Below are 19,685 nucleotides of genomic sequence, written 5' to 3' on the forward strand. Positions count from 1 at the left end.
CTATCCAAGACACTTGTAGCTGCAAACTAAGCCTATTATTTCTTCTGATATGCATTTTAACAGAAGATTTATACATCTGTATGCTGTTGTCATGCTTCTGGCAGTCATCTTTACCACATGAAATAACTCCACCGCCTCTATTTATCATTTTTAAAAGCTTCTAATTTTTTATGTTGCTTTTCTCTGGACTTTTTAAATATAATGAAGCCTATATTAAAGACACTAATTTAGCTTAAACAAGCGCATACTTTATAGATGTTATTTATCCTGTGCGTTTTATTTCTGGAACATCTAATGGTGTGCTTACAAAGGCTGATGTCTAATGGGACATAGACTTTATTCTCAGTGATAAAATCAAGCATGTACACAAATCTTAATTGGTTTATGGCCCCAAATATAAATGTACAAAAACATAGGGAATATAGGGAAAAACAAAGACAAATAATTTTGAAGCTCACTAAACATAGTCATGACAAAATTGCTGGTAAAGTAAGTTCTAGAAACGTGGATCTTGCTTTAAACTTTCCTCTGTCCTCTGGTTTTACCAGAGCTTCTGATCCACTTGTAACTTGTAACTGAGCTGGATCTCTTGCGTACCTTTTCTGAAGCTAATGAAGTTTTTACAGAATATCACTAATACTTCCATGAGCATATAGAAATGGGTATGAAGGTAGAACAAAGGACTTGGAAATTGTGTAAAACAAGCTGATCTACAGGCTGGAGCTCAAGTTCTCTGTGTGTGATTACAGACCTGTACAGCTGAATTGAGGAAAAGCTGATGTGAACATTGTGTGTGGTTGAAAGGCACTGGATATTTTCTACAAAAGTTGACACAAGGTACATCACATTCACAAACATACCCTTCTGTAATACAAATAACATCCCTGGTTATTGTAACTTATAGGAATGTAATTTTCCGCAATGTTATTGCAGAAAACCATTGCTGTTTTCTGTGGATGTAGCAATGTTTCCATATATATGTTCTTGGATGATAAATGGTACTGAGAGAACTTCTCACAGAAAATACTGTTTTCTAACACATGGGAGGGGTGGGAGAAGATAAGAAGGTGAGTTTGGGGCCTTTTTAATGAAGGAAAAAGTTGGGATAACCCACATGTGAGATTTTGCCAAAGCAATTGGGGAAAGAAGGAAAAAGTAAACTTGGACTGCATGCTTAATGGGCAAACTTATCTGATTTGAATTATACAAAATAATAGGTTCGTTCTATTCAAGTCTCATCCCAGACCCACCCCCCTTTTCCAGCCCTAGGGGAGGGAGCGTTAAATAATGGTCTGTGTAAACTGATGCTCATGCAGTAAGAGTTTGGAGTAGTGCTGCTTGTACAAGTTAAAGCAGGCAGCGAAGAAAGAACAACCAAATAAAAAGCAGCTGGAGGGGGGGAGGAAAAAAAAAAAAAAAGTGGACCTTCCTGAAATTAAGACATGTCTTTCCTGACGAGAGTTCTGACAACGAAATGCAAGCAGACACTTGAATCCGAGAGGACTTACTTCCAGCACGCGCTTTTTGTCAGCAGGTTTCACCAGGCGCCCGTGCCGTCGGGCAGTCAGTCCCTGGACGTGCGGAGCGGCGCGGGGAACAAAGCGGCGCGGCCGGGGGAGCTGCTGGAGCCCTCCCCGCAGCTGGGCAGGGTGAAGAGTTTGCACGAAATGCCCGGACCCAACACCCTCTACAATCTCTACGAGTTCTTCTGGAAGGACGGCTTCGGCCGCATTCATGAGATCCAGGTACGGCTTACTTGGCTCTTTCGGGTTTTATTCACGCCGGATTACCGAACTTTTCCTTCTCTCCCCTCGCAAAACGTTGCCTAATCGCCGCGTTACCGCATCGCCGCGTTCCTGCTGTTATGAAAGAGCCGAGGCGAGGAGGTCCCCGTTCGGTTCCGTGTCCCTCAGCTCTGGAGGTTTAGCACTTTTGTTTCGGGTTCTGCGGGCATCGCCTTCGGCAGTTCCCCTTACACTTGCGGGGCGGCCGCTTCGCCGGCACACCCAGGCTTTCGACTCTCCCCTTTCTCACGTTTACTTTTTTGGGGGGCTTTTAGGTGTGTGCCATAGGCTCTTAAAGGAAAAAGTAAACACCTCTTGAGCTGGGTTCCCTCAAAGACTTGCGGCTCCCCGCACGCCTTTTTTTGGCGGCGGAGCTGGGAAACGCGGCTCTTCCTCCAGCCTGGAGGCGAGGCCGTGCCGCGGCTGAGGTACCTCAGCCCGCAGGGGCTTCTGCCCATCCTTCACCTCAGCCCGGCGTCACCCTGCTGTGCCCAGAGACCATTTTTCCTCCCCGCCCCTCACTTCTACCCTGGCCTCTCCTTACGTAAATATACTTCGGCTATACAGGTCCCCTGAGGGGGCGGTGGATGCGCCTGGCCCCCAGCAGCTGCGGAGGGGCCGCCCGCAGGGCCCTCCCCTCAGCGGGAGGCGGGCAGTTTGAAACCTTCCCCCGGAGGGGCCGTAGAGGGGGGACCAACGGTCGCGGTTCGCGCTGCCCAACCCCTGCCCGCGCCCCCTCCTCTGGCGGCCCCAGCGGCGCGCGCGGGCGGGGAGGCGGGAAGCGGGGCGTGATGGCGGCGGGAGGGAGGGAGGCAGAGAGACACCGAGAGTCCCTCGCGTCCCCCTCAGAGAGTGGGGCCACTGTCACCTGGCGTGGGGGTGGAAGGGCAGGGGCGGAGGGGTGACCTCTTGTTTTCTTCGTCTCACCCCTCGTGAGGGAGCAGCGTGGGCTGGATGTGCGAGTGCCCTTAGTCCAGCTTTGGAAACCAGCAGGAGCAGAGCTTAAAGAACCTGGAAGCCAGGATCTTGAAAGGAGCTGGAAAGGAGACTGGGGAACAAAAAGTCAAACACATTCTTTAGTTTTGATTGTGGTGTGTTTATCACATGAATCTCTAAAAAGAAGTGTCAGTCTGCCCTGTGATCTAAGCTGTTGGTAAATTAATTGCTTAATTGCTTAATTGCTTAATAACAGTTATGTGCAGATGAAACTTAATTGTATTTGCTAAAGGTTTTTTTTTGTTATACTCCATTTCTTATTTTCACTGCTGCCGTGGTAGTGCCCAGTTTGTGAGGCACTCTCCATATGCTGTAACACCAAAAAAAATACCTTGCATGTTGGAATCAAGATTTCACTGTTGTAAATATGAAAGTTGAAACACTGGAAAGCATCAAAGTATTGGAATGGATATAAAAATAGGTGAATAGTGTATGCTCTGAACCAGAAAACTTCTTCACTGAATGTTATTCACAGAGGGGAAAGCAGGAGGAAGGATGAGGAGGAGCTGTAAAGCAATGCTGGTTTTTATTCTACATAGAGTCTCAGAAATCACTTTGCAAATCACAGATGGCCTGTTTGCATACATGCCTCATGCAAGGAGGCATTAGCCGGCTTAATAACAGTCTGTTAAATTTAACAATACAGTGAACATCAGGAATGAATTAATTTGAAACCCTTTGGTAACCAGCAGAGCTACTTAAGCAGTGTCCTTGGTGTGCAGCAATGTTCATAGGCTATATGCAGGAGGGGTGGGGAAAGCTGGGCTTTTCACAAAGGAGGTTCTGTTCTCTGTAACATGATTCCAGTTAGTCCTGGCCAAAGCAGCAATGCTTACAGCAATTATGATAAAGGGAATGTATTCCTAATTTGACAGGATCAGATCTTATGTCTCATCAGTACTACTTTATAAAGGAAATAAAGGAGAGAGGAAAGTGTTTGGATGCTTACAGAATTTGTGACATATGAAAGAATGTATGGTGTGAGAGTGGTATGTGAGTCATTAAACTGTAATATTTTTAAGGTCTGGAATGAGAGGAAGAAAACCTGTGTTGTGATAGAAAATATGGAAGAGAAATTCCAGGCATTTCTTTAAACATCAGGTTAATACTGAGCACCATTCTGCTGAAAGCAAGAGAAGGCCAAACACCTTGTCCTTGTCCATTTCAGTTTGAGAATTGATATTTCATTTATTTGATTGAACGGCTCGATCCTCAATTTGTTTTCTGTTCAAGTTCAATCTCCTATTCACCCTCATAATCAGTGGAAAAACAGACAGGACTATTACAAAATTTGATGACCTTGACATCCTGAGATTGGTATTCCCTCCTGTATCCCTCTCATGCCACTGCCTTTTCCTTGCACCATTTTTGCCACAACATGCCTCCCTTAAAGACTCATGGTCTCAATTCTCTCCATGCTCAGCTTCAGTATCCCTTGAAATTCCTCTGGGGCAAGAGCTGTCTTGGATTTTGGGAGTGCTTGTTATTTATACGTTGATCTGCATGTATGTTTGGTTAACAGGAGACCAAGCAGGAGTGGTCATGGTTGAGTTCCTACTGCAGCACTTCCTTTGTCAAAAAGGCAAATGTGTGTGTCTAGTTTGAATCAAGATGCTGATCTTTGAAAATGGGAAGAATATAGTTGTAGGAGATTTAACTGCTTGTTTAAACTTGACTGATGTTGGCCAATGTGTTTCAAAAGTAGTTAAGTGGAGACTGGCACAGACCACAATTGCACAACTCTTGTTTTGTTTGGAAAGTAGGCAAAAAGAACTACATTTTTATAGGCATTTGGTATCATATGGTAGAAAGTGATTCACATGTCTTAAATTTAGTTGTGGCAATTGAACATTTCGTCTCTCTGGGCAATGCTGATTAAAACATCTCATAAATTAATCTTGGTCAACACAGGACTTTCACTAACTTAATTGTGCCGAACTTGTTTGATTTATAACCAGTGTAACTCTGCAAGCAGATGTCTTTACATTAGATGAAAGTAATGTGTCAAACTTTGGGCAGTTTAACTTATTTTGCTGCTTCAAACAGAAGTAAAATCTTTAAGATCTTAAACAGTCTTAAATTTAAGTCCTCGTATGGTTTTGACTGTTGCTTTGCAGACTTTTTTTCCCTAGAATGATGTTGAACCTCTGTTCCAAATGAGTTCCTGGGAGTTGTTTCATTTCACAACATTGGAATTAAATTTGTTGAACATAATCAGTAAATTTCCTCAGACAGTAATGCATCACTTAATGTTTAATGGTCTGTTGCTCGCCTCCAGCTTGAATCATACAACTCATGAATCAACCACTAAACAAACCTCTCTGCTGGAATAATGCTTCAACTTTTTCTTCCTTTTTCAGAATTAATCTATGTCATCAATTTGCTGCTCATGAATGTGTCCCAAAATGTAGGGTTTTTTTATTGGGCTGTTACGTTGTCACTATCCTAGTTTAGATGGAAGAAAGTATAAGCATTTCTTCGTAAACTGCTGCAGTATGTACATTAAAGGCATTAAAAGTGAATTATGGTATCTCTCTGTTATACTTCCAAATTCATATACTGCCTTGTTTTTTCTTTTTTTTTTTTTCCCCCAGATATTCTAATGTATTTGATCTGGAGATAAATGTGTTTTTAAGTGCCCTATGTCCTTCCATCTTTTCAATAGTTTATTTCACCAATGATTTTATGCTTTAGAGCTGTATTTTCAGTCAGCGTGACCTCTGTATTTTCCTTATGGATTTTTCTCAGTAATACTTCTTGTGATGCTTTCTTGTGATATTTCAAACCATTCAATGACTAAAAATCTAGAAGTGAAATCCTAGGTGTGATAAGTTGACTCACTTTGTGACAAATTGTCAGCTTCCTTCTCAGTTTCCTTACTTATTTTACTTCTGTTTCTCTTTGTTGGTGACGTTGTAGCAAAAACACACTCAGGAATATGGAAAGATCTTCAAGTCTCACTTTGGTCCCCAGTTTGTTGTATCCATTGCAGATCGAGATATGGTTGCTCAAGTGCTCCGGTCAGAAGGTAGAGCACCACAGAGAGCTAACATGGAATCGTGGCAGGAATACAGAGACTTACGAGGAAGAGCTACAGGACTAATTTCAGCGTAAGTTCTGTTATGCCTTCATTTTCTAAGCTTTGTTGTAAAACTCGAATCATTTTTCTGAAGGACTGTACAGGTCATCTAAGAATTCAGGCTTTTCTGTAGATATCCATATGGTTAGAATTAATTTTTAGTGACTTCTCCATTATGCTGCAAGTTTTCAGAAAGTTGATCGTGATGCATAGTTTGGCAGTGGAATGAGCTATCTTGTGTAATAACATTTGTAGGTATTTGTCATCTGGATGCAGTATATAGGAGCAGGGCACACACTAGCTTTGGCATAGCACTGCACAAACATGATTTTACTGCTTCAAATCCAAACGACCGTATCCAGTTGGTAGCGTGTTGTGTGGATGCTGGTTTGGGTTCACTTTATTGTTCACCAAAGTTCTCTCTCGTTGGATTAAAGCAGAGAAGTCACTGCATTGTAAATCCATAGTGTAGTGCATCCCTATGCAGATATATACTTGTGTGCATCTGGATTATAGAAAAGTTATCCATCTTTTAAAGCTTTAATAAACTGCCAGTGAATGTGTGGGTGTGTGGTTAACTGCCACTGGGAGCTGCCCACAGTCAGCACTGAGATAGCTTGTTTATTTAGAGGAAAACTGTTTTCCTGAGTCATGGCCAGTCTATTTCTTCCTGGTGACAAAAGGCAATATGTATTGCACTGCAGAGTCAAGCCAGCAGTTCCTTGATATTTTGTGTAAGAAGAGCTTAAATTGAGATATTCAGAAAGTGTCTCCAAAGAGACATTAAAGAGGTTCAGTTTTGCTGCTGGCCAGGAAGTTTCTGTACCTTACATCAGCATTTCTCAAGGTGAGAGAATTTCTTGGGAATACACTGCAATTCAAAATAATTGTCATTAAAGACAATTGCCTGTCTTCAGAAAGAATTGAAAGACATCCCTGCAATCACTGTTCCCAGTCACTCTGCTTATATCAAGCATGCAGATACTGCAATTCAGAATTCAAAAAGATTTCAATACATACCTCAGCTAAAAGGAAAGTTTCAAATATACAGTAAATAAAAAATGAAAAATAAAAAATGAAAAATAAAAATGTAGGCACAGAATACTGAGTATCTTATACCTCCATTGTTTTCGTGTCACTACTTGATTTTTCTTCTCAAAAACATAAATGGTCATCATGACAGAGCTTTCACTGAGCTGGAGATTGTTAAGAATAATTTTGTATAGACATTATTAATGTTTTTTTTTTCTAGAGAGGGGGAACAGTGGCTAAAAATGAGAAGTGTACTGAGGCAAAAAATTCTGAAACCCAAAGATGTGGCGATTTACTCTGGAGGAGTCAATGAAGTTATCACAGATTTAATTAAAAGAATCTACACCCTCAGAAGTCAAGGGGAAGATGGAGAAACAGTGACCAATGTTAATAATCTTTTCTTCAAGTACTCAATGGAAGGTAAGTCTTGGCTGTGTAACACCCATCAGGAAGAGTTAATACAAAGCGACCTGGTTATTTAGCTATTTTTGTCATAAATTACTGTTACCTTGTTGTGATTAATCTAAAATGGAGTCTGTGATATTTTGTGTCCATATGCAACTCTCTCAGCTTAAGGAAATGGATATCAGTAGAATTGCTTTGTACAGTCCAAAGAGATACTTTGTATTAAGTAACATTTACTGTGGAAATGCTGATAAACAGGCAAAATGTACAGTCAAGGCCCCGACTGCTTTCCAGTATTCCTTGTTTCTATCTACATCTCAGGAACAGAAGTGTAAACCTTCTATCAGTTTGAATTCCAAGACATGTCAATTTAATACACCACTGGCCAAATTACAGATGGGCAATCACGGTGTGATCTATCTAAATTCTTTTCATCGTATACTGGGAGAAAAAACACTGTTTTTCCCTGCCTGCAACACACCAAGTGTGAGGTTGTTATGCTTGCCTTAGAATAACCTGGCACTTGCAAGCAATAGCGAGATGATGTTGTGCTAGATTGAACTTCAGCCCGAGCTGGTGTGGGATTTTGTGCGTTCTTTCAGAGATCTAATGGTGACATGGGTTTCACACATTCCTTTAACTGACTTCATATGATTTGATCTCGTTATATGTCATACCTTTAGAAACACAGGCACTCTTTGCAGACATGCAGCTGAAGAGCTTGAGTTTTGCAAAAGCTTTCATATTGCTCAAGATGCTGCATCAAATAGCTGTCTGTTTGGCAAAAATAATTGAAATCTGTTCTGCATCAGTAATGTCTAAAAATGGTATTCAACTAAGTTACAAATTTTATGGGATTTTAAACTCTGAGCTTAAAGATTCACTTCAACTTGTAGGTTAAAGTTCCTCACATTCTTTTAGCTTTTTTAATTTATTATGTGCCTGACACACATTGTTTATTTCTTATATCAACTGCATTTTTGAACTTAACTCACTGTCAATTGTTCAGGGAACCCAATATGTCAGATTTAAAAAAAAAAAGCCTTATATAAACAATAAAAGAATGCATATGAACTGGCAGTTGCTGAAAGATGCCTGGGAGAAATAAAAGACGTATGAAAATATCTCCAGAGGGAGGAAAGTTAGGGAAAGAAGAGTATGTGGAAATAGCCAGATTCCAGCAATTATTTTTGTCAGCAAAGAAGAAATATGAAGCGGAAAAAAAAACAAAAACAGAAGTAAATGGAAATTGCTGAAAATTTCTGTATCTCTCTGTATATTCTTGAGGATTCGTGGGGTCTTTGATGGAGGGCAGAACAGAAGTTAAGCATCATATTTATTGTACCCATTATTAATAGGAAAGATGGGGGGTGAAAAAGAGATTTCGAATGGCCATCACTACAATACTGCAAAAAATCATGTGAGAAAATCATAGTAAGCTGTGAGCAGGAATCAGTATTGTCATTTGCAGTACTGTCTGACAGCTGCTGTTTTTCAGGGCCGAGTGGAATATATTTATATGGTGTGCAGTGAAATCACTGTAGTGTACTATATGCTCATTATCTGTTCATGTGTACTAATTATCCATTTACTACTAGCTTATCAGGGTCATGAAAGGCACTACTAGAAATTCCTACATTCTTACCAATTACCAGAAATATCTTTGGGCTTATATCTCCCTGTGTGTTCAGAGGAGAGCCTATCAGGCTTAGAATTTGTGGTACAGTGGGAAAAACAGTAAACATGCTGGAGGGCTGCTCTGCTTCTCTTGTAATTCCTGAATATCTTCTCATGCTTACTGTTATTGCAGCAAGACAGTGGCTATTGTGTTAATATCTAGCTAGGATTTTTTTTTTTTAAATATTTTTTTATTTACTTACAGCTGCAGTGAGAGTAACTACAAGTTTTTTGAAGATAGTTCCATTGTGTTAGAATTTAAATTCCTCAACTTATTAATATGTGTATATGCAAGTGAATAGCAAATTCTTTGATCTCGTATGTGCAGGTGTGGCTACTATTCTATATGAATGCAGGTTGGGCTGCCTGGAAAACAACGTCCCACAACAGACTGTTGAATATATCGAGGCTCTGGAGTTGATGTTCAGTATGTTTAAGACCACAATGTATGCAGGTGCCATTCCCAGATGGCTTCGTCCATTTATTCCAAAACCCTGGAGAGAGTTCTGCAGATCCTGGGATGGACTCTTCAAATTTAGTAAGATTTAATAGTAGAAAAAGTTTCACTGTATTTCTGCAGGTGTTTTGTGTGTTTGAACAGGACTTACTAGATTTCTCTTCTGCAGTTTAAAGGAGGCAGAAGAAATGCTCTGATAATACAACAAAACTCCATCTGAAATATTAAGTAATTGTTAGAGTAATACCTATGGAAAGATTCAACAAAATGTTTAGGCTGTATATCAAGAAATTCCTGATATTATTTGGATCTGTAATAGAATATAAGAGTAAGTTTTGTGTTAAACTGAACGATTTTTCAAGAATATATATTGTTTAAAAATTTCCATTGTACTTTAAATATCCCCCTATGTTATGATGTTTTTTTCTTTTATTTGTCTTCATCTGTTTCAGTACTCTCTTCACTCAAGGTCTGAGTTCTCTGCAAATGTTTTATCTTAAGCCACTCAAATTTTATAATTAGTTTTGTTGACTTCAGCAAGATTTCATTCAAGCACTCTGAATGATGGCCTAAACTAAAACTGACTAGAAAGTTGAAAAAAAAAAAAAAAAAAAAAGATTAAATTCATTGTGAAGTGTGTGTGTCTATACATATATATAAGCATAGAGGCTGGCATAGAAATACTGCTGTACTGCAGTATGTTTTTTGTAAATAAAACATTCTTTGCAGCTTGGTTCATAAAGTTGCAGTCATCTGAGTTAAGAAAAGAGGAGTTATCCTTGTAACATACTGTCTTATTCTGCAGCATATAAAAAACCTGAGCCCTCTTTCTGTCTCTAATGTTAGGAAGCTGCATGCATCTTTGTATTTATTTTATTAACAGCATTTGTCTTGGTAAGTCTGTGTAGATCACCTAGAGAGCAGATTCTTCGGTTTCTTCATTTTTTATCTGCCTGCATGTACTGAGCAGTACCTACAGTAAGCATCAGGGAATCTTTTTAATGCATAGGTGCGTTTTCTGTAAAAGAATCGTTCCCTGTAGTTGGTTAAAACCAACATCAGATTTTAGCTTTATCCTGAGAGCAGGGATGAATCTGCTCTTGAAGAATTTGTTCCATACGAAACTTGTTATGCAGCTTCTTTCTTTAATTTCTTTGTGAAAGAGGAATTGGATAGTAAAAATCACTGTGATGTGTGGATTTGTGTAGTTTTGTAAAGGCGTTTGTTGGTACATGTCCTGTTGTAAGCTCATGCTGTGAGACATTAACTTCCAGAGGAGTTTTCACCTTTGAAGCACTTGTTTCACTGAAGATGCTGTTTGTAGTTGAGCATGTATGGGAATATGGGTAAAATAATTCAGAAGTTACCATTCTCTGAAGTTTTTCAATTTTTGTTATCACTTGATGCCCCTCATTTTTGTCTTTGTTGTGATTCAGTTCTGTGGTTTTGACCTCCAAGTTGCTGTTAGCATCATGAAACAGCTGCTGTATGTTGATCTGCAGCATCATTCTGCACAGTTTGCCACTTCTTGCAGTCATCAGAAAACAAGCCACTTCAGTGGGCATAGATCTCAACCTCGAGCTTCCTTTGCCCCCAGTCAGAATCTGCATCTTGTGCCCTTTCCCCATGCTGAGTGTTCTCATGCTGTGAGCTAAGTTGTTTCTATCAGTTCAGGCTTTCCTCACTGTGAGTCCCCAAATAGACCTGCACCACTAACTGCTTTTTTATCTTTGCACCTAGAAAATAGATAAAAATATTTTATCTGTTTCGGGCTATCTAACAGAAGAAAGAACTGTATTTACTAAAATGAAACAGAAGAGAGATAAAAACAGAAGCTTAACAATTTTTTTGAATCCCAAAGGTCAAATTCATGTTGACAACAAACTGAAGTCTATTCAGTCTCAACTGGATCAAGGAGAAGAAGTGAACGGTGGGCTACTTACGTACCTCCTCGTGAGTAAGGAGCTGACTTTGGAGGAGATTTATGCCAATATGACTGAAATGCTCCTGGCAGGAGTGGACACAGTAAGCTTGTTATCACTTCTCTTGTGCACACTGTTTTTACTAATCAGTACCTTTCACATCTGCCTTTGGGAGTATGAGGGTGGGGTGGGGTGAGAAGGTGTGCTCTTTTTAGGGGCATGATTTCTGGTACATTTATGTCATGATATCTTTCATATGACAGAAAAGTAACAAAGTCAATGATGTTCTTTTCTAGCTGCAGTTTACAGGATCCCACCAGTTCCACAGTTTGTTAGATGGACAAAATGGCATTTGTCTTTACATTCACTTCAAATTTCATACATTTTCTTTTTGTGCTTTGAATCTCAGATTGGTGTCTGTGCTTTTTTAGGTAGACCACAATACAAAAGACTGACACAAGTTAGTGTGAAAAATTGACCAGTAAACTCATATGTAGGATTTGGTAAAGGATTTTTCACATATGGGTTACAGCCATATGGGTACACTCATTCTGGATCAGACACCTTGTTTCTGCTGAAGTCTATAAGGCCAGCACTGATGTAGGGAAGGTGTGAGTTCACTTTTCCCCTATTTGTACTGGTAAGTTTCAATCAGTCTGAGACAAAGAGCTGTGCAGATGAGACTCAGTGTTACTGAGGCTGGAGTACAAGGTATGTTACATGAAGAAAAACCATTCGAGTGGGCCAAGCTAGACTAAGTGGTGCATTTCTCCTCTTGAGTATTTGAAGAAACTTTAAGGTCATGTATGTGTATTCCCTTTCTCTCTGCTCTGTTATGGGGAATCAATGTATTAACTTCAGCATGACAATGGGAATATAAAGGTAGAAGTTGATTGTATTGTATATACAATGCATATGGTGTTATATACAATATCAATGCACAGTGTTACTGTGAAATACTGTAAACACATTAAAAAGAATGAATTTAATAGGGTACTATATTGGATGGTGTTTAATAGCCTTAAGGTAAAAAAAGATTAAGTAGAAATGTAATGTAACTTTCAGAGCTTTTTTTTTTTTTTTTTAAGAAAAAGCTTTATAATTGAATGCAGATTTTTTTTGGCTTAAGAAAGTTTATGAGGTTTCTAAGGAAAACAAAACAAAACAAAAAACCCCGATAGTAATACTTTTGAGTTCCAAAATTAAGAGCATATGTAATGCCTATTTATATGTTGAAGACTGATCTGTTGGTTAAATATCCCAAGGATTTAGGAGTTTAAAGAGCTTTATGATGTCTGGCTCTTAAGTAAAACCCAGTTACTCATTCATTTTCTGATCTTTCAGACTCTTAATTTTCCATTTCTAGTGCGTACGAAAGTTTTCATTACATTAAAAGGACAGCATTCAAATACATGCCAATGAGAATTTCTCTTCCTGTTGAACTCGGTTTTCTCAGCTGGCAACAGTCATTCTGTGAGAGGACAACACTTGTGATTTCCTCATTTCTAAGTATAAGGCAGGAATTAAGGGAACTTTTTTTTCTAATGTTCTGCTGTCATTTCAGTGCTCCTTTTGTCATAGAAACTGGAGGGTTAGAAGATTATAAAAGCTTTCAACAAAATTGTAAGGCAGCTTTTGGCTGCAGGGCATTTTGGCTGTCTCTAGAATTTTTAAGAGGTTAGGAAGGAGCTGGGAACCTGGGAAGAGACTTTTTACATCACAAGAAGTTTTGCATGCAGTTGGCAGAATTGCCAGCTCCTCTGAGCTCTTAGAAGAATAGGGTAGGGTTGTATCTTAGCAAGGGATGATCAAGTCACTCAGTATTACACGGAGAAGAAAAGAAAGTTTCTAAGAACTTCTTTTAGTGTTAGATCCCGGTTCAAACTTAGGACATTAGAGGTTCCCTTTATGATGAATGTGCATTCTGAATTGCTCTTAAATGTGAGCCCAAAATAAAGTATTTCCAGAACTTCAGGTGGGAATTTTCAAGATGTAGAAGACGCTTCTTGTGGTATGGCATTGTTTACTGTGTTGTGTTTTGTAGATGGTGTGAACAGACTATTCTGTGCTTAAAATGGGCTGGTAGGGTTTTGAGCAGTATTCTTTTAGCCTGTTTCCCATTAAATTTTCAGTTAGGTGGAAAGGTTGAAAACAGTTAATTTGATCTGTTGCTGTTTAGAGTGTGCTGTTGTTTCAGTATTGTTTATGTAGTTTTGTTTGCATTTGTTTTTTCTGTTGATATTTAATAGTTTACCAGGAAAATATCAGCATGGACTGTTTGATATGTGGAGCGTTTTTAGGTGCAAAAAGGCTGAAAGAGGGGGTGGTGAAGCCTGACAACATCCCATGGAATCCAGATGTTAGTCATTGCCAATCTGTTTTATAACTGCAAACACACACGCACACACACCACACACACACACACACACACCCACACACACACACACACACAGCTGAAAACTCGTTGCTTTTCTTGACTTGAAGTTTTAATCTACTCCTGTTGGATTTGATGGTAGTGATTTCTTTCTTAGACTTCTTTTACTTTGTCCTGGGCAATATATATGTTGGCAAAACACCCTGAGGTTCAACAACGTGTTTACGAGGAAATAATCGATAAGCTGGGGAAAGACCAAGCTCCTGTTGCTCGTGATGTGCCCAAATTGCCTTTGATTAGAGCTGTGCTGAAGGAAACTCTGAGGTAAGGGTTTTATCGCCCGTTGATTAAGAAAAGTGATCTCATGTGGCTGTAAGGAATTTTGAGTCCATGTTAGTATTTGTGTTAATATTTACTGCTGTTTTCTCCTTCTGCTTTTACTTACTGTGGCAGTATTGTGTCCAAGGATACCCAAGCAATGAGATAAGATAGTTTGTATAGTTGTTAAATACTTTTTCAGTATAGTGAAAGTAGTATTGAATGCTTAGGACATGTCTGTTAAGATAATTGAAAACTTAAGATTTGCACTTAATTATTCTGTAACAACCTACTCCCCTCGACGCCCTGCACTACAGAGTGGTACTTTGCAGTACCACTACAGCCAATTTAAGCTGCTTGACTTAAATTGAAGGCATGTGACACAATTGTTTGTGTTTTTTTTACATTTATACCAAATGCTCATAGTGAGGTGAGAAAAGTAAGAGGATTTTGCAGAATGCATCAACAAGCATTTTTCAGCAATCTATATTGTAAAAAATATCTGCAGCTTGAACAACTGATTGTGTATTTGTACATATATGTAACAGTCATATAGATCAAACAGCTCAACTTCTAGTTACTTGTAAATAACTTCCCTCTGGTATTAATGATATTCTCACAAATGCTTCAGGATCTTTTTATCTCCAAGGTTATCAGTATGTTAAAAACAAAAACAAAAACCTTTGTCCTCTGAATGTATATTGTATTGGATACCAAATGCTTAAAGTTGTATTAATTACTGCTCTTGAAAGACTTAAATATTTGTCTCTAGGTTATATCCTGTATTGCCAGGAAATGGAAGAGTGACCCAGAAAGACTTGATTGTTGGAGGATACTTAATACCTAAAGGGGTAGGTTCTGTTGCAGTTTTCTGGAGAGAACTCCAGTGGTGCACTGGAAAGGGTTGCTCAGAGAGGTTGTGGATGCCCCATCCCTGCAGGCATTCAAGGCCAGGCTGGATGTGGCTCTGGGCAGCCTGGTCTAGAGGTTTGCAACCCTGCACACATAGCAGGCGGGTTGAAACTTGATGATCTTTGAGGCCTTTACCAACCCAGGCCGTTCTGTGATTCTATGAACTCAGTTTAATTTTTGTATATGAGATGTGATCTGTTACAGTTACTTGCACTTCATTAATTTAAAATCACCAACCTAGAGCATTAAGGATAAAATATTAGTATAATGCTTCTGTATCTGACAAGAAGATGACTTTATAATTGACCTGTTGCCATTGTTTTTTCAGACTTGGTTCCTCACCCACTTATCGTTTAACTTTTAACTTTTCTTGATAGAAAACTTTTCTTGATAGATTTTCTTGCAGGTAGAGAGTTGATAATGCCTCTCTGAAATGTTAGGATTTAATTTAAAAGAAAAAGCGTTTCATTATTTTTGTTTTTTTTAGTTTTCTAGTACTTTGCCTACGTATTTCCGTTGTTGAAAGATCGGAGTTTACTTACTTACAAATGTTCTCTTTTTTAATGCATATTGGAGCTGGTTAAATACAAATAACATTTCCTTCTTTAGACGCAGCTGGCACTCTGTCATTATACCACTTCCTACAGCGAAGAGAATTTTCCAATGGCCAATGAGTTCCGGCCCGAGCGCTGGCTGCGGAAAGATAATTTGGACAGGGTAGACAATTTTGGTTCCATCCCCTTTGGTTATGGCATTCGAAGTTGTATTGGAAAAAGAGTTGCAGAACTGGAAATTCATCTTGCACTGATTCAGGTTAGAAACGTGTGACCGCATTACAGGAAGAAAAATATATTGCTATGGTTCTTTACTTCTATGTGCCATTTCTCAATATGTTATTGTGCACAAAAAGATTGTTTTGTAGTGTTGTCAAACACTCATCCTTCAAAAGAGATTGCAAATGATAATGCTTGAAGTGTAGCATACTAGTTAAACTACAGAGCAGATGAAAAATTCTTTGTAGTACATATGAAGTGAAACTAAATGTAAGATTAGTAAGGAAATGTATGGGTTTAGCACAGAAGGTTTTTTTTATTTTAAGTAAAATGAAAAATTTCCTTAATGTATATTAGGATGGTTACCTGCTCAGTTGCAGTATTTTGGTAACAAAGAGTTGAAATGTTTTTTATATCCTTTTTCTGACCATTGTGCTATGACAGTGAAATTAAATTTCTGAGTTCTCTGTATTCTGTGTTTTCTGTCCTTCCTTCTTCCTTCTTCTAACTTAACTATCATTTTATATACAGGTTAACATAATGCATAGTATGTTTTAATATTTGTAGCTTTTCTAACAGCTGCTGCATTTTTCTTGTCATTTAGATGGCTCCCTTTAACTCAAATATTGAGACAAGTTGTGCACAATAACACAAGGATTTAGAAACTATCTAGAGTTACTTAGCCATAATGGTAGTTAGACATGATATCTATTCAAAGCACAACTTGATTAAATTTGCCTTTAAAATTTCCTCAGGTAAACATCTAGAGCAATCTCAATAAAAAATAACATCTATCTTTTGGAACTCAGAGTGAGATAAGTCTTAGGGGGCTAAATAAAGCAAAACACAGTTGCAGCTTTTTGGACAAGAGGGTCAAGGAAGTTGTAAAGATCTTTCTTTTGTTTTCTGGAAAGAAAGTAGAACAAAATGCCATGCAATCTATTTACAAGCACAAAAATACTTACGTTGTTTAAAAATAGAAACACGTGAAGCATGAAGGTGACAAATAAGAATTTCTTAGATAGTTCTCAATTCTTTTCTTGGTTATTTATCTATTGCCATGGAATAGAAGAAGTCGTATTTTCTAACTTCAGAAATTTTTTTTCACATGTCCTATATTGTTCTCACAAGTAAATTAATAATTTTTTTTTTTTCAGATGGGCATATCTATAAAATATATGCAGAACTGGTTGAAAAAAATAGCTGAAGGCAGTAGTTATAAAAAAAAATACGCTGTTAAACTGAGAAGATGCTGTATTAAAATTCTGTAGGACACTGTCTTGCGTTTAGTTTAGATTGGTATTTTCATTAACAGTGTAAAATATGAATTAAAAAGATGACTCTGCATTGCATTTTAAAGACAATACAGCCAAATTGGAAGAAATTAGGAAGAGGTGGAGGATAGTAAGAATGAAAGGCCTGAAAAACAGAAGAAAATTCTACTTGTCACCTACATTTAAAATGTACTTTATATATATGAAAGTAATGCATTGTTTCATATTCTTACAGTGAAAGGGCTGAGAGAAGATAGCTTGGTTTCTAGGAAAAGAAGCTGACAATGCGACAGTATTTCCTTTGTAAAAGTTTAAATATATATATATTTATACCAGAAGTATTGTGTGTTCAACTTCAAAACAATAGTGGGCTAAAAGTCTTGAAGTTTGTTTTAGCCCACTATTTCTGTGATTTTTGTTTCAAAAAAAAAGAAATGAGTTTTTGGTTCTCTCAATTTCATTGAGTGTATGGAAACACAAGTTCTAACGTATAGAGAGCCTGTGTGGTTGAATTGTACTGGATCTACTCGGAGAGATTTTTGTATCCCACTTCCTGAATTATTATGATTATGGTGCACCAGATTGTCCCTGACTCAGGTTTTGTTTTTCATTCATTTGTTTTATAGTTGCATATACTGATTTATGGTAGAATAAAAACTTCATGAGAGGGAGGCTCACAAGATTTGAAAGATACTTCAGTTTCTTTGATAACTCGGATGGTTTAACCTAATCTTCTTGAAATTCTTCAGAAAGAGCTGATCTCAGTTTTGGTTTTTTTTTGTTGATTTTTTTTTTTTTTTTTTTTTTTTTTTTTTTTTTGAGAAAGTCTTCCTCAATCAGAAGATGAAGATTTTAAACTATAATCTTTACTTTGCACCATTTTTTTTTCTTGTGTAAGAATCACAGTACTCAGACTGTGTAGAAGAGAATGAAACTGACAGCTGAGATACTGCTTGTGTCAGTCTCTTACATTTTCTTTTCCCAAGTTTTCGTCTGTTCTTCATCTGTAATTTTGCAGGTTTTCTAATATTTGTCTTATTTGTCTTTACAGTTGCTTCAGAATTTTGAGATTAAAATTTCTCCCAAAACTGAACCAGTTCATGCCAAAACCCATGGACTTTTGACTCCCGGAGGCTCCATCAATGTGAGATTTTCTGACAGAAAGTGAGACTGAGATATACTGGAAATACTTGTATGGTTTTCAAGGGAACAGGCTTGCATCTAATGGACGTTTGATCGTAACATGTTCTCTGGTTTGTAGTTTCTTCACAATATGACCAAGTATTATGTTCTGCCTTATACCTAGCAGTACATGACAAAAGTTACCTCTCTTGTAATTGATAATTACACATTTGAAGATACATGCTAAAACAGTTCCTTCTTGCACTGGGATTCTCCTACTTGTATTTCAAGTTGTAGCAGCACATGCATTGGGGAAAAAAAAAAAAAAATCAGACATTTTTGTCATTCAGTGATTTTGTTACTATTCTATAGTAAAAGTCAGTTATTCTTGTGAGTTGTTAGAGAGCAAAAGAATTGTTATCTGGTATTAGCTGCATTTAGGAGTTTGTGTTTTTTGTTTCTTGTCCTCCAAGTGTGTTCTTTAAAATTTATGCATAACATTAAAAATTAGGTGATTTTCTCTTGTCTGTAAAAACATTTACACTACACGTATTTAAAATATTAACACAATAATATGAAATGTAAAGATTGAAAAAAATGCAATTTGCATCAGTTTTAGTCTCAAAATTCAAAAGCAATTTACAGTTTATCTCAAATACAGTGCCCACAAAATATTGCCATATAATTTCCTTTAAAAAACAACTGTAAAGTTTAAACAATCCATTGTAGAGTTGTGAACCTAGACATTGTCTTATCACCAAAGCAAAAGCTGAGTGGAATAGCACAAGCCACTTTCACTGTTCTAGCTAATATTATGCCAAAATCAACTGTAAATAAGAAAAATGAAGAAGTTGTTACATTTTTATCATTTAATGAAAATACTATTAAGTATCTTCACAGTTCTTCAACAGTAAGAACTGGAAACTTCCCATTGTAGTGTGCTGAACTCATAGGCAGGTACACGCGTGCTATAGGATGGGAATGTGACTACTGAGGTATTTGAAGGCTTTTAATTTTTTTTCCTGGCGTCCAATATAAAGTGTGGACAACAGAAATATTTTTGTTTTTGCTTTACTTTTTTCTGTAACAGCTAACAGAGATGTCTTTTGCATGAGACTTCAGTCTTCAGATAAATTTTCATGTCTCTGTACAGTAACCTTACGTTCTCTTTCTGAGAGAAACCTTATACGTTGGGACCATGTTGTGCCTTCAACAACACTCAAACCTGCCTATCCTAACATGGTATTATCTATATGATAATGTATAGCTAACTGTTTACATGTCAGGCTTTGACTGTTGTTTGTGAGGCAGTTTACATACCGATAATCATAGATATTTAGATGTGCCAAGATAAAAGTTGTGCAACTTGGTATTTAAAATGACATTTTTCTATTCACATCTGACTGTAAAATGGCAAAGGTAAGTTATGAATGAAATAATGTGCTTTAGTATACATGAGAACCATTATAGTCATATTTTTTTGAAGTGCTTTGGTTAGTTTTTGTAGTACATTTTCAAGGTCTTCACAGAAGAAAAATATTCCTTTAAAATGGTAACAGT

The 19,685-nt window shown here is 37.7% G+C and overlaps 1 protein-coding gene and 1 long non-coding RNA gene across 4 annotated transcripts in view; one reads left to right on the forward strand and one right to left on the reverse strand.

Moving 5' to 3' along the window:
• The window catches only part of LOC146544004 (uncharacterized), an 8,813-nt gene extending 7,166 nt beyond the window's left edge, over window positions 1-1,647 (reverse strand). For both annotated transcript variants that reach the window (XR_014884544.1, XR_014884543.1), the window contains exon 1: window positions 1,509-1,647. This is a non-coding gene — a long non-coding RNA (uncharacterized LOC146544004). The remainder of the gene's footprint in view (window positions 1-1,508) is intronic.
• The window catches only part of CYP27C1 (cytochrome P450 family 27 subfamily C member 1), a 22,730-nt gene extending 3,381 nt beyond the window's left edge, over window positions 1-19,349 (forward strand). The window contains exons 2-10 of one of the 2 annotated variants that reach the window (XM_085228730.1): window positions 1,535-1,745; window positions 5,700-5,890; window positions 7,112-7,311; window positions 9,302-9,511; window positions 11,292-11,455; window positions 13,884-14,050; window positions 14,817-14,895; window positions 15,566-15,769; window positions 18,055-19,349. In XM_085228730.1, the coding sequence (XP_085084856.1) occupies window positions 1,535-1,745; window positions 5,700-5,890; window positions 7,112-7,311; window positions 9,302-9,511; window positions 11,292-11,455; window positions 13,884-14,050; window positions 14,817-14,895; window positions 15,566-15,769; window positions 18,055-18,171 (1,543 nt within the window). In that variant the 3' untranslated portion in view covers window positions 18,172-19,349. Of the gene's footprint in view, window positions 1-1,260; window positions 1,746-5,699; window positions 5,891-7,111; window positions 7,312-9,301; window positions 9,512-11,291; window positions 11,456-13,883; window positions 14,051-14,816; window positions 14,896-15,565; window positions 15,770-18,054 lie in introns of those variants that run through there. The other variant, XM_085228729.1, reaches the window with a different exon arrangement.
• The last annotated feature ends 336 nt before the right edge of the window (window positions 19,350-19,685 follow it).

This window comes from Meleagris gallopavo, chromosome 7 (genome assembly GCF_905368555.1).
Source record: "Meleagris gallopavo chromosome 7, MGAL_WU_HG_1.1, whole genome shotgun sequence".
In the NCBI taxonomy this organism is placed as follows: domain Eukaryota; kingdom Metazoa; phylum Chordata; class Aves; order Galliformes; family Phasianidae; genus Meleagris; species Meleagris gallopavo.